This window comes from Hoplias malabaricus, chromosome 8 (assembly GCF_029633855.1).
Source record: "Hoplias malabaricus isolate fHopMal1 chromosome 8, fHopMal1.hap1, whole genome shotgun sequence".
Classification (NCBI taxonomy): Eukaryota; Metazoa; Chordata; class Actinopteri; order Characiformes; family Erythrinidae; genus Hoplias; species Hoplias malabaricus.
Window position 1 is genome coordinate 2,362,269 of NC_089807.1, and position 11,939 is coordinate 2,374,207.

Consider the following 11,939-nt stretch of genomic DNA (forward strand, 5'->3'; position numbering starts at 1 on the left):
CAGAAATGATTTGGCTGGTGGATCATTCTCAGTATTGCAGTGATTGAAATATGTTTGTCTGTGCTGTGCTGGTACAATTGGATCAGGCACAGCAGGGTTTTTAAAGCCCTCTGTGTCCCTGCTGGACTGAGAATAGTCCACCAACTAAAAATACCCAGCCAACAGCGCCCTGTGTCCATTGATGAAGGACTAGAGGATGACCAGCACAAGCTGTTCAGCATCAGTCTCTGATTTTAAATGCACAAAGTGGGTAAGTCTAACACCATGGACATTGATTTGACACAGTGTTTAAAACTCATGCAGCACTGCCGTGTTTGATCCACTTTGTATTTGTAAAGGATATGGTGCAAATTATTTAAATGTACAAGGGTTTAGGATAGGCACAGTATACTGCCAAAAATATTTGGACACTGCCAAATCCAACAATAAAGATTATTTAACCTGCTTTGTTGCCTCTACTCTTCTGAGAAGGCTTTACATGTTGGAATATTGCTGGATTTGACCGTATTCAGCCCTATAAGCATCATGTTGGATGACAGATAATTAGTTATGGATCACAAACTTATATTAAAGGAACTGGAGGAAAAGGAAAACACAGCCCCCCTGCACCACAATCCAATTTTCATCGCTAGATTTATAACAGCACAGAACTCCCCAGATCTGTAATGTCAGCTAACAGGCACTTGCACTGGGCTTGTTATGAGGGGGAAGAAGAGGGAGGCCAGCTCTGTTCTCTGGGACCTGATGCATTAATTGGGACCAAACCAGCGATACTCCAGTGATAAGGTCAATGCAGGTTTCAATCACATGGCGTGATATTTACTCCCTATATCAGAGGCCCAACCAGCCATTATCCCCAATGATTCTTCTTCATGTTATTAAGCAGCAGTTATACTGGCACCTTGAATCAAAGTGTAAGCATGCTTTTGAGGATATTTAACCAGAAAAGGCTCCCCCTTCCCTTCACCTTTGTCTGACTACTGTTGAAGGAGTCCACCAGAGAGTCCTCTAGCTGTAGTCAGGCAATTAAAGTCCTGCTGCCACAGATAATATTTTTTTTATAACAGTATTTGATTTTTTTTTATATAATTTTGAAATCTAAAAGTATTTAAATGTAATAACAAAAACATTTCCGATATTAATGACCTCCAGCTTTAACCCATGTATAAAATCTGTTCCTACCTTTCTGTTTGTTAAAGGTTTTGAGGAAAGGTTTCAGGTTTGCAGGTTTAGTTTCAGCCGTTTTGGTTTCTCCACTGCTCTTGTTCTTACTGGCCCAGTCCTCCAGTGGGCGCTGCTCTGGAAGAGTTGCAGCTGTGACCATTGCTGGGGGACAAAGTTTTTCTTCCTGTTTCGGTGGCTGGGGCTTGGGCTTCTCCACTATCTTCTCAACACTTTCTTTCTCCTTCTCATTTTGTTTTTCTTTCTCTTTCTCATTTTCATTTTCTTTTCTGGTGCTTGGTGTTGATGGAATGGGGATGGAGGGGATGTTCGGTGCTGGAGGTGAGCTGGGTTTTGGGGGACAATATCCTTGCTCACGTTTGGGACTCTCTTCTGAGGCTGATTCGATCAGCAGGTCACTGTCTAGCTCTGCTTCCCTCTCTTCACGTAACAGACTATAAATTGGAAGGTTGCCACTCTTACCAGTGCCGGGACGCTCAAATGGATTGCTAGCATTTACTTTGCTGGCCTGATGCATCTCGAAAGGATTGCTAGCTTTATCTTGACCTCGACCTTTATCGCTAGACAGGCCAAATGGGTTGCTAGCTTGACCAAATCCCCCTTCTGAATTCTTGGTCTTGCCTACCCTTGGGGAATCAAGCTCTTCAGCCACTTGCTCAATTTCAGAATCTCCAGATTCACCACTGCCTTCAAGATCTCGATTGCTTCCCCCAAATCCAGACAGGTCCCACGGAGAGGACGGCTTGGTCGGAACTTTCATGTCCTGGTAGGGGGCGCTGTTGTTCTGAATGGGGCTTGTGGATTTTATCTGTGCAGGCTGGAACAAAATATCCGAAGGAGACTCTCTTCCTGTGTAAAGGTGAATACAAAGAGAACTGTGAAATAAATGTACAGTATATGGCTAAAACCTTGTGACCACCTGCTCGACATTTAATTAAATTAATGGAATTAGCAACAGCGTCATCTCTCCTTGGAAGTCTTTATATTACATATTATAACATTTCAGGATAACAATTCTGAATCCTATATAATTCCAAACAGTTTGGATGAAGCTAAACCACTCCAGAGAACACAGATCTAACTGTAAGGAGTACATTTGGGCATATAATTATACCCTTACAGTTTTATGCAGAATTTGTCCTCGTTGTCACATGAAATTTCTAAGAAATAATTGTGAACAAATCCTCTACGGACAAGAAGACCAAGACAGTTTAATTTTACCACTGTATATGAATCACTAATGAAGTTTGTGAATTGTTAAATTCCAGTACAAACCGAAAAAAAAAAACATTAGATGCTGAACATGTGTTTTTGACAAGCTACCAAACTAGGCAAATAAGTGTGAGGGTGGTCACCTGTAGGAGAGTGGTTAGGGGAATGATTGGCTGAGGAGGCAGCACTGTCGTCTTCTGGCTCAGACAGTGTTACTGTGGGAAGGCCTTGCTGCCCAAAACTGAGCACGCTGTCTTTTTCTGCAGCGCCCCCTTGTGGAGAGACCCTCTGAGGCTGGTTTGCCGGGTTACGGGGTTCAGTTGTCACGGTGATCTTGACGGGGCTTGCTGTCTGCGGGGTTCCCATCATGCGGTAAGAGCGATAGTCAGCTGTTTCTTCATCTGACGGATCCTCTACATATGGAAATGCATGCTGACCTCCAGCAGATCCTTTATTCTCTGGACTTTCAGAGAGAGGGGCATTTTTCTCCAGGTAGCGTCCAAGATCGAATGGGTCAGACTCTTTTTCCTGCTTCTTTGTCTTGAAATCCTGAAGACCATCCAAGTCTTCATCGTCATCTTCTTCTTCACTGTCATAACCTCTCATTGGCTGGGGATTTGACTTGCCTTTTCCAAGGTTTCTAAGGTTTCCTAAGTCACAGAGGTCGTCACCCATGTCCATGTAGTTGTAAGCATCTGTCCGGTGCGTCTGGAGGTCACGGAGGTCGCTGGGGTCCCCAGGAGTCATCCCAATGCCGGAGTCAGTGCCAAGAGGAGAACGTTTCTCCTCTGAGGAGAAAAGAGGAGCACCTCCACCAAAGGGATTGGAGGAGGAGTGAGAGGAGAGGAGGGAGAAATCGTCTTGACCTGGAGAAGACTTCAGGAAAAGATCAGACATGGAATCACCTGCAGAAAGAGAAATACAAAGAGAGAGAGAGGTTAAGTAAAACTGTGTACAAGTATTTTAATACATCTCACTAATCTCCATGGTCAAAAAAGATGTATCTCAGTTGTATGAGCAATTTGTTAATTAGGGCAATGGGGTGATGTACCACCAAAAGGGAAAGGGAGAAATTTGTTTTCATGCTACCACAATATTAACCAACGGCTGTGTATTAACCAAACTCTGATATACAGTTTGTCCCGCCGCTGAGTATCCTAGTCCAATCAGTATTAGGTTTTGTTCTGTACCATCCTGCTTTTTTTTTTGTGCGTGATTTCAAGATGGTGAATATTTGCACCTGGCTCCACTCAGTTGCAGAGCCTTCAGTTCATTCTCTATGGGTACAGGAAGGGCTCACCCCACCTGCTTTCATCATACACAATGAGACACTTGTTCCTAATGGCTCCCCACTCTATTCACTATATTTCCCACTTTCTAGTGAAGTATAGACCACAGTTGATTATTCTGTCACTGTAGAAACAACGCAACTTTATTAAAGAAGACATTAATAATGATCTCCTGGATATAGCCATTTACAAATACTGTACAGTATGTAGAACAAGAGAAACTTTATGATTTAAGCTTTTTGAATCCACATTGTTGAATCAAAAAAGTATTTCTACATGAAGTGACCACAGAAATAACACTCTTCTATGTTAGATGTCAAGATAGTTTCCTCATTAATTTGTAAACACAATGTGCCAGTTGTGTAGATGGCTAACTCTTAATTTACCCAGTGAACAATCTGTCATTGCAACCATGAGCCCCCTGAGAGATTTGGCAGGAGCAGCCACTGCTTAGTTGTTTTCAGATTTTTGTCATGCATGAAAATTTCACATTAGAATAACCAGTAGATTTCAAACAAAATAACTTTTTCTTCATAGATACATGTTTTTGGACAGTGATTTTTTCTCCAGTGCTGTAGGAAGAACACTACATGTAGTGCCACTGTGACACACCCTATCCCAAAAACTGCAATTTGTAATGTTCGTTCATTCATTCACTGTCTGTAACCACTTATCCAGTTCAGGGTCATTGGGCGCAAGGCTGTAACACACCCTGGAGGGGGCGCCAGTCCTTCACAGGGCATCACACACACACACACATTCACTCTGTGGAATTCCTATGGACATTTTTGAGATGCCAATCCACCTACCAACGTGTGTTTTTGACCATGGGAGGAAACCTGAGTACCCGGAGGAAACCTATGCGGACACAGGGAGAACACACCAAACTTCTCACAGACAGTCACCTGGAGTAGGACGTGAACCCACAATATCTGGGTCCCTGGAGCTGTTGTGCCAATATGTTGCCCAGTTTGTAATGTAGTTAACATAATCGACAATCTTAAGTTTAATCTGAAAATTTAACTCAATGAAACACAACAAGTGAACTGCTTGTGAACCAATCAAAACAACTAAATTAATGTTCTGTGACATAACCATAACTGGTGGTCTGGCACAAACTTTAATAGGTCTGGGGGTACACCACAAAGCAGGATTTCTCCTTCAACAATGTAATTTTAACCCAAGGAGGAGAGGTCAGAAATATTCCTATTTTCAAGATTCAAGGGGACGGCGCAGCAGGTAGTGTCGCAGTCACACAGCTCCAGGGACCTGGAGGTTGTGGGTTCGATTCCCGCTCCAGGTGACTCTCTGTGAGGAGTGTGGTGTGTTCTCCCCATGTCCGTGTGGGTTTCCTCCGGGTGCTCCGGTTTCCTCCCACAGTCCAAAAACACATGTTGGAAGGTGGATTGGCGACTCAAAAGTGTCTGTAAGTGTGTGTGTCTGTGTTGCCCTGTGAAGGACTGGCGCCAACTCCAGGGTATATTCCCGCCTTGTGCCCAATGATTCCAGGTAGGCTCTGGACCCACCGTGACCCTGAACTGGATAAGCGCTTACAGATTTAAATTATCCAGCTATCTCTCTAATTATGCCTTGTGGAAAATCCAACAGATATTAAATTACAAAAACAATAGTAAATTAAAAATGCCATTGCCATATTCTTCTAAAACCACAGACATTGAATTTTGTCCATACAGTTTGTATAACCTTCATAGCCATTGCCAACAGAATGGAACCATCCAGAGCAGCTGCACATGAACAAAAGTCATTCAGTCCAATGCCAAAAATGAGGAAATATGTGTTATAAATCCCCCAGCACTATTTAATCAGAGCACAATAATGTTTCAACATTGAGTGTAAAGACAATTCCAAACAAGTTACTGTAGGCTGGCAGCAAAGAGGAATTAAATTTCATATTAATACACTTTGTTGCAAAATAAATGTTGGACAACCAGGTGTTTTGTCCAAGATTGTACATTTTGACCATTTACAATCACAATTAACAGCATAAACAAATGCTTTAATCTCTAATACAACACTTGGTGTGTGTGTTTTGGGAGTATAAAATCCTATAATCCCTCAACAGAAGGAGAGAAAGATGAGACCTAAAAGCTTCCAATTGTAATAGATTTATACTCCAGTAAAAAATGTGTTGCATTTTAAATGGACACATTAGAATGAAAAGTCAAACTTCTTTTACGTTTATTGCTTTGACAGAAGATAGAGCTCCTCACACACACACACACCTACAACTGGAAACAGAGGACTACAAAATTGAATCACATATAAACATCCAGTGTTGAGAGACTGGAAAATTAAAAGTTTAATAAACGTAGACGTATTAATTTTTTAATCAGTGCAAAGAACTTCTATTCATTTATTCATTAATTAATTAATTTTCCATGACCGGTTTATCTTCACTGTGCACTTTTGGAGTGGGTCTGGATATTACGGAATGGGGCACCAGTCCATCACAGAGAACCACACACTGACAAATTCACTCACACAACATCCCACCTATGGACACTTTATGAACAGCCAATACACCTGCCAATGTCTGTGTTTGGACTGTGGAAGGAAACCAGAACACTGGGAAGAACCCCACGTAGACATGGGCAAAACACACAAGGAGAAATCCTCAGAAATTGTGACCTGAGGTGGAGTGTGAGCCCACAACCCCAGAACCCTTGAGCTGGGTGACAACAACACTACACTGCACTTGCAAAACAGTGCTGCTCTAAATGGAACTGGAGATGTCCCTGGGTTGGCTCAAAGCTCCAACATTTTGGGTAACATCCGAACATGCTAACCAACTGTGCCACAGAGACCCACATCCAGCTATGCTAAATGCTAATAACATCAAGAGCAGCTTGCTAGCAGCCATATAGCACCCAACAATTAGAACATGCAAACCCACTGAAGCTAAGCAGGTATGGTTTTAGCCCGTATATCAAAGGGAGACCTCCTTGGGAAAGTGAGTGTAGTGTTGGTGGTGGGAACAGTGTGCTATCCCTGTGGTCTATGTGAATCCCAATGCCTATATGCAGTGAAAGGGATTAAAAAAAGATCCCTGGGGAATTCCAGGAAAAGAGTAGGGGTGTTAACGGATATCTAGCTAAATCATTTGCTGTGGCCAATTCTGGCCTTCTAATGATCCAGAATTGGATCTGTCATATATTTTCTTTTTCCTGTCTTTATAATAACTGATGTGCGGTGAGGGTAATGGCACGGACTAGTCTCAACCATAGGCTCCACCCACAAGTAGACGGACAGTCTGACTATCAGTGCTGGCCTCAATCTCAGTATTTTGCCTGCTTCATTCTGATTGGCTCTTTGTAGTGATTTTATATTGGCTCTGGTACTGGTCCAACATGAATCAAATGTTTACATGTCATACCAGAATAGAAGACTGTGATTGGTCCTTTTGCATGTCAGATTTAATCTCCTGCAGTAGTAGACAGTTTGTGGCCATGTTAAGTGGCGAAAGTACCAGACTCTCCCTAGAGAGTCTGGCAATGCGAGGCCAGGCATGGACTGTCTGCTTCCACAACAACTATGTTAAAACTTCAGGCGTTTTGGGGGTCTAGAAAAGTGTTTTACCTACTATCATCATAGTCATCATAATCATCTCTATAAACTGAAATAATCATAAAAAGGCTACAATGTCTAAACATGTCTGGGCTGTGAGTTTTATTCTGGGGTGAGCAGAGAGAAACCGCAAATTTTACATTTCACCAGCTCAAAACGCTTAGAGATGTGTGTTATTGTTAGATGTGCAAGCATTACATTAAGTGTAAACCATATAAAGAATGTTGAAAGATGTTTCTGTTGGATATGGGCTGTAGGTCAGTGGTAAGAGGATTAGGTTTGACTTACTGTTGTGTAGGAGAGACAGAATATTGATCTTTACATCAGAGCTGTCCAGCTCAGCATCCAGCTTTGACATTGACCATCCTGACTATTCAGATCTGCTAAACAGAGAGGTTCCCTTTAAAATGATGGTTCAGCTAAAAATCTAATGTACTATACTCTTCCCTTAAACGTTCCTGCACCAGAATATCAGCACTGCCCATCTGTATATTTTAATGTTGATTTGTCTAGTCCTAATTTGTCTAATGATCAGAGTTAACAACAACAGAACTCAAGATACACGTCAGTACTGTTTTCAACTCCGCAATGTCTTTTTTAGAAAGGCTCAACATCAGAATCATTTCAGTATCTACAGATGTATTCCTAAGAAGAAAAGCATACCTTCTTATCGGTTTAGATAATAATCCAATATTTTATTATATATTTAACCTAATGCTCCGGAAGAGCAGAATGTTCAGTTGCTGCTCGGTTAAAAATGTCTTAGCCCAGTACACATTTGACTTATCTCTAAAATGCTTATTTTTCCATCTTCAACTTTTTATTAATATTATCGTATCAGCATCCACACAGATACCTTGGGTATGTAAAAGGCACTATATAAGTGTAACTTATTATTATTATTATAAGTTCATTTATTCATTGTCTGTGACCACTTCTCCGGTTCAGGGTCGCGGTGGGTCTGGAGCGCAAGACAGGAATACACCCTGGAGGGGGCGCTAGTCCTTCACAGGGCAACACACATTCACTCACACCTATGGACACTTTTAAGTTTTTTTTTTATTTACCATAGAATTAGTGATCATAACTTTCAATTAAGTTAGAATATCTGAAGTCCAAAACTAATTTGTGAACATGAATGAATAGACACATTATATTTTACGTCAGTATACGTTGTCAAGTAGTATTTTTAGTATGTGTTTTCACTCACACATTCTGAGAGACAGTGTAGGGTTTTCATGCTCACCAAGGATATAAATAGAGCCCCTTCTGTTTGTGAGAAAAAGAAAGGAGGAAAAGAGAGGGGGAGAAGCTACTCAAAATAAATGGGAGAGAGAGAGAGAGAGAGAGAGAGAGAGAGAGAGAGAGAGATGGAAAGGGAGACTGTTTGAATGTGCATTTGTGTGTCAGTCTAAAAGCAAGGAATGTGTGTGTGTGTGTGTGTGTGTGCATGAGAGAGTGAAAGGAATTAAAGGGGAGGAGAGGGAATTGAGGCTCCAGATCATGAATATTTGAACTAAAACAGAGCAAGAGAGAGAGAGAGAGAGAGAGAGAGTGTGTGAGAGAGAGAGTGTGTGAGAGAGAGAGAGAGAGAGAGAGAACAGACAAAAAGAGGGAAGATATTGAAGTGGGGGGAAGCTGCATATGTGATGTCTTTCTGTTCTCCAAGGCTAAAAATAGCTATAAAAGCCCTGATGGTCACTTCCTATAGGTACGGTCTTCTCCTCACAGCATCACATTGATCCCAACATCTCTCTCAGACTGAAGTTATCACAGAATTATAACATGATCTACCTGATGAAAATCCATCTGAAGCCGAACTATTCCCGTTTCCATGGTTACACCACACCTTTTTCCAGAGTTACACTAACCCCCCTGTACACTGCATTCACTAATTTCATTACTGTAGCTGATGAGTATTTGCCAAGTTAATCATTGTTGTGATTATTAAACCTTGTGAAGGCTGGCTTTTTCTGTTAACTGCACACATCTATAAAAAACACATGCCTCAAGTACCCCATCTGGCAGATATTACATCTTACTTTCTAGCTGACAATGCTCAGTCGTTCCCAAATAATCACAGACAAAGCTAACCTGAAGAAACTTTAAGCTCAGAAAGTGCAATTAACAAAAAAAAGCAATAAAACAAATATACATTTTATTATTTAATGTGTTATTAACAAAAACAATAAACACAAATTACTCAACCTCATCCTCTACAGCTGTTATTAAGAAATATTTAAATACTCCAGTTCCTATTGTCTGTTTCAGTTTAAAACCACGACTGTGAAAACGAACAACTGTAATCAGGAAAGTACGTATTAATTATGACAGGCCGAGACTTAATTAAACCAAAGACTTAATAATGGAGGAAAGTGTACAGTAGGCTCAACAGTTTTGGTACCGTATCTTTGCAGCTGCAGGCTGAGGCTAAACCTGAAGATGTCTGAATTATTGAATGAGTTTAAATAATGCACTTGAAGAGAGGGAGCCGAAGACAAGACGAGGACAGGAGCAGCCAGCAGTCATTGCATAAACATCACACACACACACACACACACACACACACACACACACACACACATCCAAAACAAAAACAGAGTAAGAACCTCTGTGTTGTGTTACTGTTAGCTTAGAGATATCACTGTCCACTTAAACACAGCACAACAGAAGAGATATTCAAAACATGTTTTTACTTTAATATTATTTTAAGTATTTTTAGCAAAACAAAAAAGAAAATATATTTTTAATTGCCACTGACTACAATGCAGATATAATAAAAGCTCAGATATGAGCCAGCAGTAGAAAAACCCACAGGAATATTTAAAAAAACACACTTTTCCCACATATACTGGAAACAAAACAAGTAGTTTCAAGCTTTGCATTTTTTTGGGCCCTAACACCACTATAAATATTCTCTTGCCCACATGACAACACAAATCTCACTCTGAACCTGTTCATATACATTCTGTTATATGGCGGTGCTGGGTCCAATAGTACAGCACACTTGCGTTAGAGTGTAAGCTCACCCTAATTGGGCTTAAAGGAACTGTCACTGCCTGGAGGCATGGCAGGCAGACATGCCAGTCACTTCTAGGCCAAGTGGTGCCACAACCAGAGCTAGCTGCATCTGGGCACTTCCATTTCAGCAGAGCAGCCCCTGAGAAAAGAAGCATCTGTGTAACGCCACAACTGGGTATCAGAGTGTACTTCCACTCCCATTAACTTTCCTACGTTAGGGGCCAAACCTCTCTTACGTTAGGGGCCACAGCACTGTAGACTGGCATCTTGGCATTGGGAATTTAGCTATAGGGCACCTGGAGGTTTGCCTTTGGGTATTGCCACAATGGGCATCTTGAACATTACACTCCTAGGGGGTGTCCACAATCTGTCAGTTCCATTATAATGGTGATGGTGCCCTGCCAAAGCCAGAGGCATCTGAGAGTTAACACCCCCTGCACAGGGTCATCTGCCAGATCAGTCACAGGGGCATCAGGGTAAGTGAGACTCAAATAAATGAGCAAAGTTGTGGCATCTAGGCACAATCCAGTCTGTTAGAGGCCACCCCTGAGCACAGTATTACCTGGGCACAGCTGTAGTCAGGTCTACTGGGCTCCAGCCACTGGCACTACAAGGAAAGTTGGCACCCAGGTATTTCCATCTCCATTAGAATGGCATTAAGGTTTATAGAAGGTATCACACCCTTGTTTGGGCATAAGGGCAATGCCACACCCAGATGCAAGGGGCATCCAGACACAAGGGGGCGCTCTGAGTGCCCAAACAGATTTTGGAACACAGCTGGCATTATAGGTAACACTATTCGTCTTACTTTTTTCTTTTTTCTTTTTCTTTTTTTAATTTCTGTTAAAAGTTAACACATTTCAATGAACGGACTGTAAAATCTAACTCACAGTCAGCAGTGTGCGGCCCTCTGTTCCAAACTCACTGCTGACCACGTCCACCTCCTTCACACCTCTCCACGTCCACGCAGCACAAATGATGCGCTTACCTGTGGATGCAGTTTCCATAGCAACGCCGCTGCCTCTCGAGCCGTCCGCGCCGAGCGCGTGTTTGTTCTCCGCGTCCTCCCAACGCGTGGAACTGAGAACAGGCCCGCGGCCGCCCAGGGCGTCCTTCCCCGCGCTCAGTTCCTCCTGCTCCGTCCACGAGTCCTCCGCAGCGCGCGCCCCCGACATCCTCACGGATCAGCCACACACAGCAACGGGAAAAACGAGCGGAGAAAAGCGCGCGGGAAGATCCGACTTGTTCTGGTGATGATGTGGAGGTGTTTTTACTGGAGAAACTGAGTCGACACGCACACAGGGAGAGACTGAGCGGATGGTTTAGTTTCAGAGCGCGCTGACGTCGCTCTGTGTGTGTGTGTGTGTGTGTGCGTGTGTGCGCGCGCCTTTGTTTCGCTACACTTATAGGGACCCCCATGTCCTCACAATGACAGGAACACATACGATCCTCTACATATTTTTAAAGTGTACAAGCTTAAGGGTTAATTTTTGTTGTTTTATTTTTGGCCAATCATACAACGCAACAATTTGCGACGATGGGGGCAGCACAAACGTCCTTCTTTTTGAACTGCCACTAAACAGCATTGGATCTCGACACGCTGTGAGGAGAACACTAACAGTTCATTGTTACATTAACCCTTTGTTTTGA

At 42.4% G+C, this 11,939-nt stretch overlaps 1 protein-coding gene across 1 annotated transcript in view; it reads right to left on the reverse strand.

The window, feature by feature from the left end:
* rtn1a (reticulon 1a) overlaps positions 1-11,631 on the reverse strand; it is a 30,366-nt gene extending 18,735 nt beyond the window's left edge. The window contains exons 1-3 of the mRNA XM_066679029.1: positions 11,278-11,631; positions 2,538-3,299; positions 1,183-2,031 (exon numbers count right to left, since the gene is read on the reverse strand). Coding sequence (XP_066535126.1) covers positions 1,183-2,031; positions 2,538-3,299; positions 11,278-11,464 — 1,798 coding nt within the window. The 5' untranslated portion in view covers positions 11,465-11,631. The remainder of the gene's footprint in view (positions 1-1,182; positions 2,032-2,537; positions 3,300-11,277) is intronic.
* Positions 11,632-11,939: the final 308 nt, after the last annotated feature.